This window comes from Dreissena polymorpha, chromosome 10 (genome assembly GCF_020536995.1).
Source record: "Dreissena polymorpha isolate Duluth1 chromosome 10, UMN_Dpol_1.0, whole genome shotgun sequence".
Lineage (NCBI taxonomy): Eukaryota > Metazoa > Mollusca > Bivalvia > Myida > Dreissenidae > Dreissena > Dreissena polymorpha.
In genome coordinates, this window is record NC_068364.1 from 84649334 (window position 1) to 84672244 (window position 22911).

At 34.1% G+C, this 22911-nt stretch overlaps 2 protein-coding genes across 3 annotated transcripts in view; one reads left to right on the plus strand and one right to left on the minus strand.

The window, feature by feature from the left end:
* LOC127847368 (mucin-5AC-like) overlaps positions 1-7224 on the plus strand; it is a 117631-nt gene extending 110407 nt beyond the window's left edge. The window contains exons 2-8 of one of the 2 annotated variants that reach the window (XM_052379233.1): positions 432-576; positions 1358-1443; positions 2162-2234; positions 2419-3093; positions 3242-3505; positions 4510-4683; positions 6908-7224. In XM_052379233.1, coding sequence (XP_052235193.1) covers positions 432-576; positions 1358-1443; positions 2162-2234; positions 2419-3093; positions 3242-3505; positions 4510-4683; positions 6908-6993 — 1503 coding nt within the window. In that variant the 3' untranslated portion in view covers positions 6994-7224. The remainder of the gene's footprint in view (positions 1-431; positions 577-1357; positions 1444-2161; positions 2235-2418; positions 3094-3241; positions 3506-4509; positions 4684-6907) is intronic. The other variant, XM_052379232.1, reaches the window with a different exon arrangement.
* The window catches only part of LOC127847369 (L-rhamnose-binding lectin ELEL-1-like), a 128530-nt gene that overhangs the window by 83625 nt on the left and 21994 nt on the right, over positions 1-22911 (minus strand). The gene's annotated exons all lie outside the window — the stretch shown is intronic.

A 22911-nucleotide genomic window follows, 5' to 3' on the forward strand; every position in this document is an offset into this window, starting at 1 on the left:
GTTGTTGATTTTTATCATTAGTAGCAGTAGAAGTGGTGGTCGTGGTGGTGTAAGAAGTAAATTTAGAAAAAGTAATTTTGTTGTTGTAATTGCAAAAGTAAAAGATGATGTTGCTGTTGATTTTGTTTTTGTCATCCGCAATATAACACTTAATCGCTATAACTCACAATAGTAGGACAGACAATAACTGATTTTAAATAGTATAACAGCTATAACATACCGTTACGTTATATTTTAAGTTTTCTTTGCGAACTAGATTTTAACATTTACAAAGTCAAACAAATTTTCAAACACTGATTTATTAGCGAGTTATGTTAGTCACATACAATTGAACAATATGGACATATGTTATATTAAACTATTAATATGTAATACTAAAATATTATCTTAGAGCATAAACGTGATTCCTTGTATAAGTTACATCATTTTAGATGTCTCGAGTTTTTGGACTACTTACTGCAGTTTTCCTCACATGCTGCCATGTAAGACTGGTAACTTGCGACTTCGCGTGTCTGTGCACGTATGCCGTGGAAACCGAGGTTCACGTCGCAAAAGATTCATCTTCAAAGATAATTGGTAAAGACTAATTAGTTCAGCCCTCATAAACCTCATGCAGCCAAGTTTTTAAAACAAATCAACATGACTTAAAGTAAGTTAGTACTTTGACACACACATAAAGTATACATACTTTTTATGAAATTGAAATTATAATGTGCTACTAAAACTAAATGCCGTCAAAAATACTTGAAACTTAAAATTATTAGAAGAAAACATTGTTTGTTTGTAATTTTCAGTTTTACTGTCCATAAGCTTCTATTTACAAATATTGTAACTGCATGTTAACAAGATTAATGTTACATAAGTGAACTTATTTCATTAATACGCATGTTTTCAAAAAAATATATAATTTTACCGTTTATATAAGTTTGATGTCGTATTTTCAAAAAATGTTTACATACTATGCCTAATCTTGTTTTCGTGGTAACAGCCAAAAACATCTTTAAACATTTTGCATCTTCAACCAATATTGAATATATAATGTGAGTATTGTACTATTAAATAAGTATGTACTGATGTGACATCAATTTTTTTCAATTTTTGTGAAAATACGACGTCAAAATGTAATGATGATACATATGAAAGCGTATCAAAATGTTTTCGGGGGCTATAGCAATGCTTAGTTTTTTTAAGAAATGCGACCTTCTTTGACATTTTATAATATATTTCAAAAAATTGTGCAGGAAATTTGATTTAAAAATGAAAGAACTTGGCTTTGTGACTTCCTTGAATCGTAATAAAGATTTGTATCAACGGACAGCTCGTTTCAGATCTTATAATTATTATTATTGCACACCAGGTTATATGTACGAGTTTGATTGCAAGGCAATATATGCTTTGGCCACGAATGACAACACCTGGACCGCAATAGACTTCGAAAAACAAGTATGAACAAGATTTACATTTAATGCTAAACACTAAATCTAGAAAACTATATCGGAGATTGAGACGTATAATTTGTTGTTGTGATTGCTGTCCGATCTTATACTGTAATTTCCTATTTTACACGGTCATTGCTGATTTACAATGTAATCGCCGATTTGTACGTGTAATTGCCGATTTGATCACTATTATTGCTGATTTTACACTGAAATTGAAACAGATAGTAATCGTAATGACTAAGCGTCATGTGAGACGTTCGAAAAGATCTTAATACAAACAAAATTGCTTTCGATGAGGTGAAGCTCTGTTTACAAATATAACTGTGTCCCTTTTATGATGATGTAACATATTGTAACACAGCAAACAAACAATTACCATCAAACATTACGTTTTTACTGAAACTGTCTGAGAATGTCACTATGTTTATGTTTAGGAATTTCCTGTAAAATGCGTGTAAAGAGTAATAAAATGAACCAATAACTTGATGATAGTATCTGGCACGGCTATTCCATTCGTAACAAACATTTAAATAAGACATTAATAAATGCATACAAAACCGATAAATCAAGCGTTATGTATAACCTCATACGCAAGAACGGTGATGTTTGTTAAAAATCTCCATGTCTTTAATTGCCTCAAGATGTTAATCAGTCAATTCTCTTCAAATAAGATGTCACATAGAAACAGCAAAATCAGCTATGATCGTTTGCTTATTTTTCAGGTCGGTTATATTCAGAAGACAACAAATGATTTGATACAAAACTGTCCCGGAAATCCCGATGTTGCCGACATAGGTTAAACATATGCTTCTTTACACATCGAACAATTTTTGAAAATAATATATATAAGATGTGATACGCATAACGATTATTTTCTGTTGCGCTAAAATATATGTTTTAATTGTGTGAGTATTTATTTTTGTTCACGCAATCGTATCTTTGCTACTTCAAATAAAATAAAGTTTTAATAATTTTTTAGTGACATCTACACCAGCCACGTCGTCACCAATTACGCATCAAGCTCCGACAGCGTCTTCACCAAATACTCCAGCTCCGACAACTAAACCGACTACTTCGGCTCCGATAACATCTCAGCCGACTAGCCAAGCCCCAACCTTTGCTCCAACGACTACTCCTACTCCAACAATACCAGCATCGACCACAGCCAGACCATCCATGGCAGTTCCGACAACACATTTGACGCAAACTCAAACTCTAACTACTGCTCTAACGACAACAGCCATACCATCTACAGCAGTTCCGTCAACAGTTTTGCTTACTACTAATTCTTCGACAACCGATCTACCGACAACAGCCATACCATCCACAGCAGTTCCGACAACAAATATGTCGACTAATACAGCTCCGACTAACGCTCTACCGACAACAACGATATCATTCACAGCGGTTCCGACAACAGTTCTGCCGACTTTTACAGCTCCGACTACGGCTCTTCCGACAACAACCATACCCTCCACAGCGGTTCCGACAACAGTTTTGCTTACTACTAATTATTCGACAACCGATCTACTGACAACAGCCAGACACTATACAGCAGTTCCGATTACCGTTCTGCCGACTTTTACAGCTCCGACTACCGCTTTACCGACAAAAATCATACCATCCACATCACCTCCAATTACCACTATACCGAGTACGCATGTACACTTTGTTTTCACGAAAATAAAAATAGAAAAAAAACTTTAAATTATGATTCACTCTGCTTCAATTTGCATAATACTAAAATGGCACTTTGTCAAGGTCATAGCAAATAGTAAAAAGCGTTTAAACCTTATTTTCAGCATACAAATGCCCCCTTAATGTCGTCACCCACGGTGGACACGTCACGGTTCATGGTGACAGCTGTTTTGAAATCGTGGCTCAACCAATGACGTGGAACGATGCCGAACGTCACTGCAACGCAAACGGAGGTCATCTTGCGTACATCACCAGTCAGGCAGAAGAGGACTTTATTATGAACTTCGGCTACAAAAGCGGGTTTAAGCATTCCGTGTGGATCGGACTGTCAGACCAGGGTAAAGAAGAGCACTGGTCCTGGACATCGGGTAAGAACTTGAAAAAGAGGCACTTAGAACTGAACGTACACGTACTGTGTCTATACCGTTTCCAGGTTGTGACCACAGCCTAAATTATTTTAATGGGAAGTGTTGTATTGTATTTGTATAGGAAATTGGCCATATAACTTTAATATAATAATAGCGGATGGTAATACGTATGATTCCTTTGATTATGATCCTGGAATTGTATTATTTCTACATAAAAACTGTTAGGAATTCAAAACATATAACAATTTAAATTAGGGATGCAAGAGGTTACACAAATCATTAACTGGTTAACCTTTTGCCGTAACCGGTTAGTAATCGGTTAACCGAAACACCTTAAGTAGTAAAAATGTTAAAATACAAATGTATACGTAAACAATGTTATACCGCTCGTACCTGTACTTTCTACAGAAACGAAAGTAATTTGAGATCGCTTGCGTGGATAACATGTCTGTTTCTTTATTTTAATAATTGTGTAAATGTTTACTATATGCTGTATTTATTTTTCCTGCGTGAAAGAATATTAGTAAAAAATTAAAGAATTATACAATGTTCATTTTCACGTGTCATTAGCATGTTTTGGGTTGGATCGCTTGTAATGATGAGTATCTTTAAATTTTAAACATACTCATCATTACAAGAATCACAGTTAGGATCCTAAGATTGAATCGCATTAGAGCTACAGACGAAACTACTATAGCAGCATAACAAGTAAATACCATCAATTCTTCATGATTAGTTTAAGTTGCCGTTTATTCATATTATATACATACACTTATATACATACACAAATCGACATATTGGTTCCCTTACTAGTTTTCCATAATTGCGAGCGTTTTCATTTCTGTACTTAATGTCAATATTGCGGAGATTCTCAAATTAATATATTAAATCATTTGATTTTAGGCAAATGAACAGATACATGTTATTTAAATGACGAATTGTTTTAATTAATAATCTGAAATTTATGTGCTTGATGAATCATTAAATGTCTTTTGTGACTTCAGGTTATCCTTTCACGTGGTCCAATTGGTTCCAGTTCCGCTACCACTATCAAACGCATTACTGGGAGAATTGTGTTGCACTGGTTCCCGACATTCACTTAACTTACGGTACCCATACATATGGCAAATGGGATGATCTACAGTGTGGTCTCCTCAAGTCGTCACTTTGTCGATATGGTAACCTCTTGTTTGATGTTTGTTCGTATGTGTCATGCAAATTAATCATATCAGGTTTCTTTCTATTACTGTACTGATCATCTTTGAATGTAACAATATAACAATTTAAACGACGTTAAACATGTATACGCAACCCCTACCCCGACTAGCACGACACTTAGAAATCTTGATTTGAAAATCATCACGGTTCATTAGGATTCATCTTTCGTTATTACTTATCACCATTATTTTTATATGAGCATAAGAATTCTTAGAATATATGTTGAAACCAATTTCATGAAATAAGTTCCTTGGACCATGACTATTGGTCCAATGAACCGAATCTTTACGTGCGTCTTACGTTCTTCCAAAGTTGATACATGCTCAAGTAACGTTGAACATTTGCCTGTTGACCTCGAGCTAAAATGGTCAATTATTTTCTCCCATGTACTACGTAAATCAAGGTCCATGATCTAAAGACAAATCAGTCTTACAGTATCGTTCAGAAACTCATTTACTGTAACTAATCCCTGTGATAGTGACCTTTGCACTGTCGACAATTATAGCCCATTTGCGTATTCCTTTCCAGCAAGTGATCATCATACCAATTTGAATAGTCGTATGTCAAAGCGTTGTCTAGATATCTTGCGGAAACAACAGTTCCACAATTCGACCTACCTATGACAACCGACCGACCTACAGACCGACCGTCGTACAAATGCGAAGCAATTTAACCCCGCGTATTTGAATGGGGGAAGCATTACTTCATTTTCTTAATCGTTCTATTATACAAATGTTAACATGAGCTATTTCATAAATGTTTATAAACAACAAAATAACGACATGTTGATACATATATTTTCATTCAACTAAACTACGTCTATTAAGTTATCCAAAGCATAGAAAATCAAGAAAATTACACATTCTCGGGTAATATAATGGAGATCCCGGGTTTGATTTCCAAAGAGGTAACATTATCTGGATCTTCACCAATACACGAATTATTAGTTAATCTAAAAATGTACTTGGAGGATTTAGATGTTATAGACCATAACTTAATATGTTTAAACTTAATCAAAGGTGACATGAGCATTGGAAACAAGTCATATTTGTATTTGTAGAACATTCTTATGTAAGAAATAAATCAGCGTGAACACCAGGGAATTGTTCATAATGTATATGTCCTTATATTTTGTGTATTTCATACGCCCCTTTGAGTATGGTCATATAAGTTTAGTCCGTTATTCTAAAATCTTACATATTGAACATTTTCAATGTTGCAAAGGCGTTAATTTATATCATTTGCAATGTAAGGCAATTTCTCAATGACGCACATCGGGTATCGGGTCAAAAATACATAAGACAAAATGTCAGAAAGCAGTTTTGTTTTAAACTGCAATATATCGGAAAAGCATATACAACAGTGGCGTGATGAATGACTCTATTCTAGCGTTTGCTCGTTCAAGTTCACATTGTTTGTTATTTCAGCGATTACTTTTTTTTTTAATATTTCGGTATTTATCTGTAAAAATATGATAAATGCTGCGGGTTCTAAATCCAAATCTTTTCCTATTTTACGGCTTTGCAAATCAACAATAGTATTCTTTTAAATGCCATCTATGCTGATCAGTCCATTTGACAACGGGGTAATTCTTCAACGTGTTAAATCCTAAAAATAACACATTAGACCACCAGGAAATTATTAATCATGTCACAGTTAAGAACAAATGGACAATAAGTGTCACTTAACCCCTAACCGCAACTTACCGTGCTGGTCAGTTCAGTTGGAAGAGCGCTGATCTACGAATCAGATGATGACCATCCCAGCCTCATAACTTGTGTTTAGTTTGGTTATGAAATCTTTTCTACGTCCATTTCCCCTACCTTTGATTCAAAGGTTTTCAGTTACTGGCATTTAGGCTGAAAATACCTAACTAATGCAAGTTTTGATCTCTTTAACTAGCCGCTATTATATGACTGAAATGCTGATGAAAACGGCAAAATATCTACTTAAACGGATACACATACTGTATGAATCTCTTCTCAATATCGTATTATTATTTTCTTAGATGCACACCAAGGATGTACGCATATACATTGTTCAAAACATTTTGTTTCAACAATATCGTGTTTTTAGTCTCACACCCAATACATTCTTAATCCTTCCTTTCAAAAGAGACCCAATTAAGGATTAACATAAAGACATTGTTAATATAACTCTTTCAATGCAAATCATGTCTTTCAGATGCTCATCCAATGCAGCCAGTAACGACGCCCGCTCATGGACTGGGAGAATTCTGGGCAAATCTGGCTCATAACTTAATTGGATAACGGCAGTGAACAATATTGTACACGATTATGTCAACAAGCAATTCTATTATTTTTCTTTAACCAATATTCTGACGGAATCGTTGCAAAATATAATTCTACTGTAAAATCAACGCACAAAGAGCGTTTAATTTTGACAATTATAAGAGTCGTTTTTACTTTTAACCTAGTCCAAAATTATTGTAGTACTACGCAGTTCGTCAAGAACTATACTCTTTGTGTGAGTGTTTTATTTCGTGGCATTAAACAAATAATCCTTATCAAAATATACCTTGCTTTATTGCGAAAATGATATACATTTATTTAAAGAAAACACGAGATTTTGCCAGAACCATCATACAAAATCCAACATAGCATGTACAATTCATTCAGGTAGAGCTCAAGTATTTTCCAAGTACACTGATGTGCCACAAGTGAACGTCAAAAAACTGAATGGCTGACGTCAACAATAAATGTGCTTAATAAAACAAAGCGGTTTAAACATATTAAACATTAACCATTTACCTTAATATTTGGTTATATAGCCTTTCAATGTTATTACACTCTGTATTCTCCTTGGTAAACTCGAATACAAGTTTCTAATATATTCAACAGGAATGTTTATCCAGATGTCCCGAATGGCTGCCTCAAGCTTATTTTGTGTGTCTACGACATCGGGTTGATTTTTTAGTTGTCTTTTAAGCCTATGCCATACGTTCTCTCTTATATTTAAGTCCGGACTTTGGGCAGGCCAGATCATAGAATGAATTCTATGTTCTGTTTTGAACTGGCTTACAACCCGGGCTCTTTGTATCGGGGCGTTGTCGTCCTGGAATATGTACCTTCCATCCGGGAAATGTCGAGCTACAATGGCCAGAGATTATCTTCAAGGATGGAAATATACTTTTCAGCATTAATGTTACCCTTTAAAACAGTTACAGTACCGACACCTTCGTATGTAATGCAACCCCATATCATCAAACTGAACTTAGGGGTTGGGGGAGTACCGAGGCAACACGGTAGCCAATCTTCTTCTACCTTTCTCCAAATGAAAACTTTATTGTCGGTCCCGATATCAACTTTGCTCTCGTCACTGAAGATTACCCTTTTCCAGTAATGGCCTACAGTCCTCCTTCTGTTTGTTCTGCACCAGTTTACGCGATTCTTCCGGTTGAATTCTCGAATTCGAATCCGTTTTACAACTACACGCCTGTGATATCCTTCACTATACAATTTCCTCTGTACGGTTCGTCTGGAAACTGTGTCGTTCCTATTCTGATTGTTATCTCCAGTTATGTCCGATAAAGTTTTTTTCCTGTTTTGTTTTGCGATCCGCAACAATGCCCGACTTTTACGTTCATTTATTTTTGTCGGGGCTCCTTTTCTCTGTAAGTTTTCAACACTATTCCGTGCGCAAAAATCTATTTATAATCCCAGCTATTGTAGTCCGTGGTATGCCTAATCTTCGTGAAATTTCTGTTTGTCGAAGACCTGATTGAAACAATGAAACAACAGCCGTTTTCGTGTCAGGGGTGAGTTCTTTCCTTTCACCTACCATGACTGTTTATAACACGATTTCGGCTGCAGATTACGTCATATTCTAGATATAAATACGTCTTGATGATTTCACGAAGCATAGAAAAATAATTGATTATAGGAAGGGATATAACCCTTACATTTTTATTTCATTTGAACGTTGTATATTTACTGCCCTTACCAATGCAGCAATTACTCAAAACGTTATGACGTTCACTTATGGCACAAGTCTGTACATATTAATTCGTGCATACAATATTCATATCAATAGTGTTCTGTTTGTGTTCGTGTGCCTTTAACTACAAATTTAATTAAATTACCATTAAGGGATGGTGAAAGATGTTTTTTAACATTGTTAATTGTCATTTAAAAATCAATTACATTAAAACCACGTTCTGACTAAAAGGAACTTAAGTTGTAGGTGATCACAGGCTTGTCTCCTTCAATTTCTTCATTAGAAGAGCAGATCAACATTAGGTTTGGGTTGGGTGAAATATTTTCCAGTAATAACTTCGTGTGTTTAGCATATCGTTTAATCTAAAGCAAGATTACAACTGTCAACATTTCCAATCACAGCCATTTTAAAACTTAATAAGACTATCGTTGTAATTTTTCAATACTTACGAAATTAATACAATCAAATACACAAATCTTTGAGAAACATTCATTGCATAAATTAATGATTCATAGAAATGATAAAAATGCAATTTAAAACCGATTCTCTCTAAGCACCAATTGATAAGATAAACGGACGGTCCTGTTGGTATCATTTGTAAACAAGTCTCGAAACCCTCAAATCCGGAGAAAAATATTAACTTTCCCCACGTCTGTCCGTCCGTCCGTCCTGGCCACTATCACCTCCTACACTATTAGCATTAGAAACTTAACACTTACACACATGGTAGCTATGCGCATATGTGCGACGATGACGGCGATGGAATTTTGATATGATCCCTTGGTCAAACGTTATGGGGGTTGGGGTGAGGCCGGGTCAGAGATTTTCCTGCGACCGCGATTCGAAAAAAGCTCATAACGACGGTGTCCCTTAAGATATTGCTTTCATATTTGGTATGCATGTGTATCTGAACAACACCTATCCATGCGCATGCAATTTTTGACCCCTGTGACCTTTACCTTGAACTTGAGGTCAGCGTTCAGGTTTCGAAATCTGCATCCGCGATTCGAAAAAGGCTCATACCTACTGTGTCCCTTCAGATATTGTTTTCATAATTGATACGCATGTGTATCTGAACAATACCTCGCCATACGTATGGAATTTTTGAACTTGCGGTGCGCGTTCAGGTTTCGAAATCTGCGACCGCGATTAAAAACAAACTCATAACGTCTGTGTCCATTCAGACATTGCATTCATATTTGGTATGCATTTGTATCTGGACAAGACCTTTCCATGCGCAAAAATTGTTTGACCCCCCTGATCTTGACCTTGAACTTAGGGTCCGCGTTTAGATTTTGAAATCTCTAATGCGGTTATCTCCGCCGTCCGTCCTCCCGTCCTGGCCACTATCTCCTCCTACACTATAAGCACTAGAACCTTGAAACTTACACACATGGTAGCTGTGAGCATATGTGCGACAGTGCACTATTTGGAATTTTGATCTAACCCCTGGGTCAAAAGTTATGGGGTTGGGATGGAGCCGGGTCAGAGATTTTCACTCATGTTTAAGATTATTTTACATTCACTTCTTCATTTCTACACCGATTTACATCAAATTGATACTGAACATCTTTTATGACAATACGGTCAATCTCAACTATGCATGGCCCCATTACCAACCCTGGGGCGCCCCTGGGTCAAACATGCGGCGTGGGGATACGCGTCGGCCTCTGCCGCGCCATTTCTAGTTTTATTATAACGAGAAGCTTTAAAGGTAGTCTACACGTACCCGTTTACCGGCATGTTTTTATCCGTTATGTACCTGATGTACATGAACCAATAAACATTACATTTAAATATTATAAATGATAATGATAAAAAGGACCAAATCAAAATTATGGATTGAATGTGTTTTGCAAGATGCCATTAACATCAATGTTTGTGAAACTATTTATCCAACTTTTGATATGCAAGCATTGAATTTCCATGTCAATCAGGACATTCGCACAGTCTTGCAAAACGTTGGTTAACTTCAGTTTCCGACGTCTGCAGTGTTCTTATTTGTAGCTCTTCCTCGAGATATGAGGCTTACATACAATTGTCCATGGGGGCTGTTGGTATGTACAACAGTGTATTAACATGTATATTATGAATCAGAAGCAAAAACAATTTCGGTGCTTTGCATGTGTAATTATCAAACGACAAACGACTCGAATATTGTTTAAGATTGTCATGCAATATAAGAGTCTGTACGAAAGGAAAGACCGCTGCGAGATCGAAAGCATACGCATAATCATATGTCAGTAACTAAAAAATAGAACCACATATAACACCAACATATTATAGTAATGCATACATTTTATTTTACTGTTCGACTTTAACGTCTTGTTGCCGTTGGAAAAAGTTCAATTAGTAAAACAAAATGTAGAATAGGAATAAGATTTCGAACGTTCATGGATTTGACGCATGTATTTAAATGAATGTTTCTGCAATATTATGTTCACGGTTAAATTTGTTCAACTTTTCTTGAATCATAATTATGTCAATATTTGTTGTGTTTTCTGTTTAGTTTATTGTAAAAAATGAAAATGAAAATCAATCAAATATGGCGGTATAAACATAACGACTGTCTGCTTTGACAGCAATTATACTTTAATCAGTATAAACTGTCAGATCTTTTTAATCAAGCCTGATAGGACCGAAAGAGAAAGAAGTTTTATTTCGTTCATGTTCATGGGAATTTATTATGAGAGGATACAAATTAAACGACGTAGCAACGAGAAAATGTTATGGGTATCTTCATCAAACAATATCGAATGCAACCGTACACATATAATGTACGTATGAAGTAATAATTTCTAACAAATTATTGCTTCTTTGCAACGTCGATTTTGGCACATCACATGGTTATTTAAAACTCATCACTGCAACCCGGGTGTACTGAACTTGTGCAATCACAACACGAAATCGTACCAGAAAAACATGCATACGATAGATGGACATGTTCCATTAAAATGAATTGTTGCAAACAACCTGCTTTTGATTCTAAACATAATGCATTCATTTTAATTTAAACAAACAAAACGCTACTATTCATTACGAACAATGTACATAAGTAGTTACAAAAATATTGTTACTTTTACGGATACTGATCAAATAACATGAATTCGATAATTTGAAAATTACGCTTAATCATAAATGACATTTAAATACGTTGTTAAACTGGAAAAATTCAATTACTTTGTTTGAATGTTCCGGGTTTAATCTCGGTCAAGGCTAATTTATGCTTTCTTAATAGTTATTTTAAATTAAGAGCATACATTGAATACTTATTTTCAAAAATACAGCCCTCCAAGTATGTAATCTCTTTCATTCATATAAAACAAAACATGTTTAAATTATGATTATACGACTGTTGTTGTTCTACTGCTACTAATGGTTGTAAGTATGAAGACGACAGTATGATGACGATGAGTATGAATGGCCGAATCTTGTGAGCATTGTGTGGACACAAACAAACGGTGTTAATGATAAACTCTCGAGTATAATTCCGTTTTCCTATAACATCGCCCAGATTTTAAACAATAATCATTTGAAGTAAAACATTACTAAAGTACTGATATTAAATTTTTCAATCTATCTTTTAAAAGTATTAACTGCTTAAATGCTGTTTTATAAATTTACCACGCTTATAGTGTTTCAAATGAAAGCCAAAAGAATTATCAACAATAGGCAACTTGTATGCAAAAAGTTTGTAACGACGTTCTATTTTTTATTAGCACACTCACAACTTTTATATTTGCCGTTCACAATGAGTCTGTTGATGGCTTCTTTACGATCATAATTAACGAGTTATCTCCCTGACCATACTCGTTTTTAATTTATGGTTGCATAAGGCCAATAAAGCTTAAGGTTATAAGACATCGTCGACAATATGAGAATAACTCAAAAACAAACATATCACCATCATAAACATCTGATAATCTTAAGTGAAGTTAGTTTGAACTCTTGCGTATATCAAGTCTGTTTTTTTTAAATTTTGCAAAAGTATCGAAGTGTTCAACTCATTAAACGCGTATCCATTATGTTTTGCTTCCTCAAAGTAACTATCAACGGCTAAAACATAACTTAAACAAAAATAGACGAGCATTTCAATACCGGCCGTTTATTTCGCAAAGAATTACTAAAAACTATAATTGTATTGCTATTTATATTTTCATTTTAATGTAAGCCTAAAATGCAATTTATAGCAGGCAATTACGTGTTTCTTCCTTTAAAAATAGGATAAGCAATATCTTAATATACAAACTCTGAAGTATTTTCTCTTGGGCTAAGTTCTATTTGTTTTTGTTTTAAGTTAATCACAAGACACACTCAAGGAAATAAACACATGTTTATTCTAATTATAAATTCACACACACCTTAAAATCAAACGATATTTCAAATTAAATTAATACGTTGAATTTGACCTTCTAACATTTGAATATTGTGTGTATTTATTGTGAGATCGTTTCTAGAATAACACAATGTAAACCACAGAAGGATGTTTGCTTGACAAAATTCTGTTATTGTGATTTATGAAACATTTTTTATTTCGGGGCTCGTCAAATAAAGAAACTTAAATCAACGTATGTGTGAGAACATTAGAACTATACTTAGAAAAAAAACAGTGAAACTTATACGGAAGGACAACTAAGGTGATGTTTCTATGCAAACTGACAAACTTGTGTTCATGAACTTATTACATGTAATACTAATATTATTATATAAATTATATAATTTACGTATTTATTGTTAGAAGTACAACCTTATCATGAAAAGTTTGAGCTTGTTAAACACAACGCGAGAATGTTTATAAATTCACTGGTAATAAAGAAGTTAACTGTGAGGGCATTAAAGAAGTCTTAAACAAGGCGAATACATTTGGTGTTAATGTGGATATGAGAACCTTTAACCGCATTAAAACAATTTAATGTAACATTTTAATGTATGTAATTGCATTCATGATTTGGTCATTTTAACCTGTATTGGAATTTAAAGCCTTCAAACTCGTTATGCTTGTGCAATCGCTGAGAAATGGCATCGGCTCGGAAATGGTACATCTAATAACGCTAGTCTTCTTATTAAGCATCGGTTTTAGCGGCTATCCGTCTGTTGCAATCGATGAACTTCTAGATGAAATGCAATTTTTAAAGAGACGCATCGATATGCTAACGAGAAGTCGGTCTGTCAACGATGTCTGGAGACGAATGGAACAGCTTTTAGAGGTAATACTGTCATTCATGTTTTAACTGTTTGAATTTATTTTTATTTAAATACATGAGGTTTGCATTTGTGACCAAACTACACAATTATCATTTTTTAAGATTTGATTTCGTCTTGTGTAAGAAGCTTGAAAAATGTTGCACTAAATGTCATTTATAAAGAACATCGTGCTAAATTCGGTTTTCCTTCGGTTAGTGCTGCTTCAGTTTGATATAATATTCAACCTATGCGTTCTCTTCAATATGTCGTGTTATATATTTAAATCCCAAAGTTTTACTAGTCACTTATCTAGAATAATGGACGTGTTGATGTACTCATATTTTAAACCGATAGAAAACCTATGGTGAAAACCTGTAATTCCGTTTCGTCATCAATAAATATAAATCTTTAATTTTTATCGCATATAGGACCAAAACGTTTCATTTTGTAGTGGGACACTGGTGTTTTATTTTCAAGTCGTAGAGAAGACGAATCTATATAGTTTGTTGCTAGGAAAACGATCCCACAACTGTTATCCTCGGGCAGTATCATCAAGTTTGAATTGATGTTTAGTAACGTGGAAAACATGTACAACATTCACATCGGTTTCTCATTTGCGATTGAGAATTGGCAGCCAGTCCAGATAATTGTACACCTACTTGTTGATGGTTTAGCAACGGTTTTGGTACTTATTGATCCGAACGAAAATAAAGCTATCCAATCTGGGAATACAGCGGCACTTTTTTAACACTTGGTCAATCAGTCTTGGTTGAATCAGACTACAGTGGACGAATCAATTCTGGAGATTTCACTTCGTTCACAGGAGTATTTCTTAACTAGTTTATACGTTATTGCATCTCATAAAATGACTAACTCTACATAATGGAGAGAAAACAATCATTTTAAATAAAGGAAACTGTTCAAATTAAAAATCAATATTTAAAAATTAAATGTATTCGTTTATATTATGCTCCATATTTTAGGTTATATGATATATTGTTCTTCTTCAAATGCTGTGTTTTGTAGTATTTCAATATAGCTATTTTAATGCGTCACGTTGGCCCGTTACAACAAAGTCCGCCTTACGCTATCATCTATTTTCCGAAAATATTCCTTTACCTCATATCATATTATAGACACACAACACGATTGTATATTCAAGCAACAACGGCTAACGTAATCTCTTTTTTTAACGTTTTTTAGGTTTCATGACTAAACTAGAGTTGACCAACAATCACAGTTGAATATGAACTCAGTAATTTAAAACAAATACAATCATCAAAACATGAAGAACTGACAAGATACAGGTTGTAAAACAACATTTTTTTTTCATTTTGACACGGGAAAACAAAACAACCTAACAAATTCTTGTAAACGGTACTGATATACACACCATGTACTTGCACAAGTAGCAAAAAATTATATTGTGTAAAAAAGATAGTAAGGACCGGTACCTTATTAGTGTTTTTCCCAGGCCATTATAGCGTGGCGAAAAGCCACGCCGCCCTCCCGGATCGCCACGCTGCCCTTTTCAAAGGCAAATTTCGCCACGCGCCCTTTTTTCAAAGGCAAATTTCGCCTCGCGCCCTTATCGATAACATCTTTATTGCCTTACGATCTAACTTGGTCCGCAAAATCAGCTTCCTTGATTGTCTGTGACGCTCCAACTGTGCTTGATTTACTCAAGAGACGTCAACGTCTAATCGACTATATTTAATTGAGCAGATTTAATCTATAACAGTGCTCGATTTATAGGTAGGTCTTACTGACTGCTCCAAAGCTGTGAATTAGTCATGCGTGAACAACCCCGTGTCAGTATCAATCGATAATGCCGGAGGCTATGTTATACCAAGCGCACTTTTCGCTCGGCAATGTGTACTCCTCCACGATATAATCATTACTTCGGAGACTTTTGATGACCAACTCGATGTTATTCTCGTGGCAATTGTGCTTTGCATGCATTATTCAGTTATATCAAAACATATATTTTTACGCATAATTACATTTAAATTCACAAACGAATTTATTCTTTATCGTTTTTGTCTTTAAGATAATTAGATCTAATTATTGAAATGATTACTGACACGTATACCAATTTAACAAAATGCGAATCGCGCATACGATTTAACGTTGCTATGCGCACCTGTCGCTTACATCATTTGACATTTTATCAACATGGCGGACTATACGGAAATAAATTGTGACTCGGCCAAAATGGCAAATAACGTCGTAAACGATCGAATTAACGATGGAGATTATACATTAAGAAGGAATTAATGAAATGTCTGTGATAATCAACGATTAATAAAAATGTTTTAGATAGCAACAGCATTATTTATTTATTTGTAATCTACTCGGCGGATGTATGTCACAGAAACCAGTGTCTGCATATTGTTAGCGATCAATTTACTCGCAATGTTATTTTAAACATCTGTCGAGATTATTGTTAGAAAATGGGATAAGACAAACATGGTTTCATTTATATGTTAGTGGATCTGTGTATAGTCAGATTCGTATGCATATATTGCTTTATTATGATTGTCGTGCTGTACAGTTTATTAAAACAGTATGGAACTTAAATGTACATTGCAAGGTAAATATATTAATATAAATCATAGTAAGTTAAATACACCTATTACCATTAAATGTGCTTGTTTATATGTTATTTTTTCCACAACTGCTTCTGATGCGATTACATGTTTCCCCGTAATTCAGGCATTCAGGGAACGTTTTTGCCCTTTTTTGCCTAAACTGCGCGCTAAAATGCCCTTTTTGAAAGTAATGCGCCATGCCCCTTTGCCCTCCTGGGAAAAACACTACTTATATACGGTCGCTTGCACTATTCATGCCAAAGTCACGTGTGCGTGTGGGGAAGGTAACCGTCCTTTTAAACATTTCAACATTTATCATTTGTCGTATCAGTTAAATATCAGGCGATGAATGTGTACACACTTTTAACAGAATCAAGCGCATATTAGTATGACAATATATTCTGGCTGTACAGACAGATTAAAGCTTGTATCTGTTGTTTCATGGTACGGTTTGTGTCTCCTCAAAATCAATTAATTGGACAACGATGCTAATGCATGCAATCGGGCGCGGACGAATACACTTTACATGTCAGTATAATACGACACAACTGTTTGATGTAAATATTGCATTTTGTTATTTACTGTATTTTTGTATTCCATAATAAACATATTATTTACGACAAAATTTACAACTGACCACAAATATAAATATATGAACTGACACCATACACTTAACTGTAAATTATTAAGATCAAGGTTCTCTTGTACAAGCGCCTATTTAATGTTTTCATTTTGATTAGAAGTGTACATTAATAATTATAAAATCTAGCATAGTTATAAACTCTGATTCGAATAGTGATAACAAAATCTGCTAGTGTTAAACTGATGTGACGTTTACAATTTTTGTACTAAAGCTTAGAGCCACTAATAGGTCGATTATACGCCAAATAACCTCAGTGTTCTAATAGATAACCTAACCGCACGGATAACTCCATTCGCATTCGTTTTTAATTGCGTCGTTTTATGCATGTGCTTTGTGAGCGATTAAAATACCAATTTGTGATAATTGTCTCGAATTGGTACCCGACGTGTACAATATATTTGGTATTTTAAGTTTCTTTCTAGTTATGTATGTATATGTCCTGATATTTAAAATTTAACTGGGACAAACTAATATGACCTTGACCTATGGCAAGTTTACCTACAAATCAATAGCCCAATATATCATCATAAAGTTGTGCATGGTTGCAGGCGATGGTGTTCTATAAATATTGCGCGGAAACAAATAGCATTCATGACGAACCTCCGACCCTCCAAAGGTAGATAGTTAGGTCGGTAGGTAAGTTTGTAGACCAATTAGTAGACCAACCAACATTACCTACTAACTGAAACGACCGAGGGACACGTACATCAATCCACTCCTGCGAAGGCAAGCATTATGCTATTATTTGTGTCTTATATAAATACGCTTTTGTAATGTATGTTTTAAAATTTATATTTATATGCAATGGCCTTAAGATGTTCTGCACAGTTTGCATTTGTTTAAGTAAAAAAAACTGTTACATTTTCTTTCTTAAAACAATTATCGTCCCGGTTTCGATCTCAAATAAATGAGCATTTTCAAGGTCGTATTAAATAATGAATTTGGTCAATCAAAACAGTCTTCTCGAAATTAAATAATACATCTATGGGTTTGGATGCAAGCGGCCAAAAATAGGAAATGTTAAAACTAAATTAACTGAACATTAACAAATAATAAATTAGAAACAATTATATGTTAAGTTGTAAAGTATGTTTTAAGATGCACGCCTAGGCGTTAACACCGGGAAAAAGCGCATCAAACCTATGTTCATCTACTGGTATGTTTAATATGATGTACGGATCATAAATGTCCTTATTTGTCAACTGCCAAAGCATGAATTCCCATTTAATATCCTAAACAAACTTTAGTTATTTCACATAGAGTATCGGGATAAATATCAATTTGATATGTAAGAAGTATTTTGTAGTTGCAAAATATTGGAGAGAAAATAATCCGCGATAAAATGCTTGGTACATTATTCTCGCACGTTGAAATTCCAAACTGTATTTTTTTACAGATACTCATCTTGTCTTTCACATGCACATCAAATTCAGCCTTGTTAGATAACTGCTCATTGACTAGAATGATCTCTAAACCATCTGGTTTATTCAATCAAATTATTACATATTGAACCAGAATTACTTGATGTTTAACAACATCTATTGTGCCTGCTATAATAGCTCAACTATGATAGTACTTGCATAATCATGCGCGGTTGTTAAATAAATGAAAGTACGTTTCTTAATAACGCATGTCCATTTTAAAATTAATAACAAATTTTATTAAAGTGTATTTTTAAAGGGGTCATTGGATATTATCAGCTTGTTTGCATTTATCACAAGTGCATATAAACGAAATAAAATAAAAACTCAGGATTTGGGGCCAGATCAAGTGCTAAATTTGCATGTGGACATCATCATGATCTGGTCCAATGTTTGTTATGTATACGTTCAAGTGCTGCGCTTCATTTGAAGAGTAGAACATGATACGTTTATGGTTGTCTGAATTAAAGATGTAACAGTCACTGGTTAGTTTTACCGATCTTTTTATGGAAAGAAATAGATAAGCCGCAAACATTTCCAACAACGGCGATTTTAAAACATAAAATATCTTTGATGAAAATTTTGACTAATAGATAAACGGTAAATTTAACTTTGAGACGTGTTTATGTCAGTCATATATAATTTATATAAATAATTAAATGAGATTCAAAATCAATTGTCTCTAATTTTGTTAACACGTAGATATGTCTGCACCAACCGCACCAATATTCTTTTTACAACAACGCGTGAGGAAAAAGTATATCATACACTGCAATAAAAAAGATCCTTTATTTATTTAAACGTTTGGGTATTGGTATATTATGGTCATTTTGACTAATTCAAACAATAGCTGTTGTAATTACCAAATGATACCATTTAAGTTTCTAATTCAGTTATTAAACATTTTCTAAACAATTGTAAATTGTGTAAGATTTGTAATTGTTCACTTTTAATCAAGAACCTCATTCCATAAGCAGACTTCTGTTCTGATAGCTGAATTGTTATGTAAAGTCAGATAAAATTGTTACGTGAAACATATATTATCCATTTACATCACAAAGGGCATTAGTCGGTTACCTAAATTATTAACATGCGGGTGAACTCGCATTTTAGCCGTTACAAAAACAAGGGCGACAACATCTTTTGCTGCCCTGTTTTGTTTTCAAGTTCAAAAATGTATATCGCATAATGATCAAAATCTAAACTTTAGAAGTACTTTTATCTGTTTTCAAGTCGCAGGCAGTCCTTATCTATATCCCGTGTTGCTGCTAAATTGAATTCATAACAAGGTTGATTAAATTCCGGTGTTTGTTTAGTAATATGGGAAGCGTGAACAAAAGTCACATAGGCGATGCAACAGGGGACCGTTTCTTAAAACTACGTACGTTCAAAAATCATGCGTAAGTGCAAAACGTTCAGTTAGTAGCGTTTCTATAAACTTCGTAAAGTTACGTTTACCGTATTTTTGCATGTAAAGTTACGTGTGCTCAAAAGCTCACGTAATTCAGTAATTTAGCGTAAATATGGCGGCGTATGCACCGATATTTCGGAGAACCGAACGTAGACCACGAAATTTACGAGCGCAACATCATTTTAGTTAATTTAAACCTTTATCTATATTAAGATCTTGGTAGGGCATGGGAAGATACTGTAACGGAAATCCTGCGTTGATTGTGCAGGATCTATTGTGTACGATTGTGGATTGGAGTTTTGCTAAAAGAGGAAATTTTACATGTTCGAATCGATTGTTGTTATGATTTGTTCGATTTTCCTTTTGACAATTCATTCAACTTTCGTTTTGAACAAGGCTTTATTCATCACAAGACGCCAAGCTGAACTTAACGAATCACAGGTGTAGGGCGCGTGGCCAAGTCACTTTAACACTATCAATTTGTCGTAAAACAATATTTTTTATCATATTGACCATAAAAAAAAATTCTAATTTTTTTTTTGTCAATATGATAAAAATGTTGTTTTATGACAAATTGATAGTGTTAAAGTGACTTGGCCACGCGCCCTACACCTGTGCAACGAATGTGACGTTTGCTGAGTGATAGAATTGATTCATTGTAAACATGGGTAAAAGTATACTTTTTCTGTAAGAATTATGTATTAGAATTGTATAATCTACGTTTTTGTATACAGTAGTCTGTGCTAATATTAATTCATTTAATTTTAGCACAGATTACTGTATAATTGTCATTGTATAATTGTCATTCATTGACACAGCAGTATAATATGAATGCAACTATTTACAAAAACGTAGATTACTGTATACAATTTTAATTGATATGTCAACAGCGCTTCTTATACATGTGTATACGGTTGTCACTTTATTGTTGAATTTGGCACATTTACAGTTTAAGCAGAAGTTCTTCATCAAGATCCATTTCTTTGGAAATATTATCATGCATATATCATTTTGTCAAAACTGCGTAAAATAAAATATACTGTAGAGACTGTGAGATACAACCTGTCGACATGTGAGCTCAGTTGAGATAGATTGGTCTTGGTCAGCTCTGGAACTACTTGAAAGTTCCCTGGGTACTCTTATGTATGCTACAATATACCCTTGGTACAAAAAATATACTTAAACGTACCCAGGAATACTTAGGCTAAATCTGCTGTTGTTGGCTCTATTTTCAAATTAATAATGTTTCCATTTACATTCTGTGAAATGGTCTCCGCGATGATATTATCGAAACTCGTTCTTAAAAAAACATATTGAGTTAGGTTTTGTTCAAAGAGGATTTTGTTTCGTATTCGGAAGTGCGTTTGATGACATCAGATTTTAGGCAGGAATAAAACTCTGTACCCAGGGTACATTGATGTGTACTTAAGAGTATCCCGGGTACTTTTAAGTAGTACGGGGCCAACAATGACCAATCAAGCTTCAGTTGTTTAAGCGCTGCAATTATTAACTGGAAGTAAAGGTCAAGGCTCACACACTTTGCTAACTTTGCGCAATGGTTAATGTAACAACTAAAACTTAAGTTACTAGTATCTGAATATTAATAATGGCTCATTTTAAAGTAGGTTTGAAAAGTTTTCACTGTTGAAGTAAATTTACTGAAAACATGTATTGAATTGTACCAAATATGCCATTTTATACAAAAACTGTCAAAACACTACGACTTTTAAGCCAATGAGATTTGTTTTTGGTAAGTTACAGTTGTAAGATGCTCAAAATTGTATTTTTAGCGAGGCTGTTTTCGGAGAGAGAAAACCCGAGCTATTGTCATAGCCAGCTAGTTGTACAACGTCCCCCCGTCCGCTGTAGGCAACGTGCTTAAACCTTAACATTTGGCTCTAAAATCAAAGTGCTTCCACCTTCAACTTTGAAACTTCATATGTAGATGCACTTTGATGAGTTCTAAACGCCACACACATTTTGGGTCACTAGGTTATAGGTCAATGTCACTGTGACCTCTACAAAAATATAAAATTCTGACAAGCTTTCACAGCCCAGCGTGGCACCAGATATGCGGTGCTCTTGTTTATTATCAGATTTCATCGGTAACCCATCATATTAATATCATATTGATGGCAAAACTTTGTTGTTGCTGTATGCTTTACAATCATTTTTTCTGAGTTTTTAGGTTTTTTACAAAGAAATTTTAGAACACAAACCATGGGGACAATACAAAATCATTTCATTTTGTTTTATATATAGTATCATCAACATTCAAAATATTTAATTTTATTATTATCAATGCAGTTGCCATGAAGAAGAAGTGTCAAATTTTAACTAAGGTCATTGTTAATCTTTACTGTCTGAAATATTTAATTACTAATTTTAAGATTATTTTTTAGTTTCCTATAAACCATATGGACACATTAAATGCAGTTTGATTGATATGTTCAAATAAAATTGTTATGTCATAAGAAGTTATTTAGAACCTTTTTTCTTTATAGGTGGTCACACAGATTGACAGAAAACTATCAACAATCAATTTTGTTTTCCAATATCTTTGAACACATTTTTTTTAAACTCTATACTGTGTTTTTGTACATACTGTAATGTCCATTTATACAATTTAAAGTTCTATAATAATGCTGTAAACATTGCAAAACCCACTTTATTTTATCTTATATTGTGAAAAGCAATGCTGCGAATTTTTTTACATTCAGCTATTTTATACCATTTTTGTTGGGAAATATTAGAAAAAGGTATACTGTCTTTATTATTATAAGTAAATGTATTTTTTCATGTTTTAAATCCATTAACTTGTACAAATAAATAAGGAACATAAAATAGACAATGTTTGTGTTGTGTAGAGCATTTACTACCATTGCAATCAAATAATTTAAATAATACCATTTTTGTTTCTTCACTTTAAACACCATAGTTATGCATAATATTTCACTTTCTTCAAATGTTCTCTATAAGGT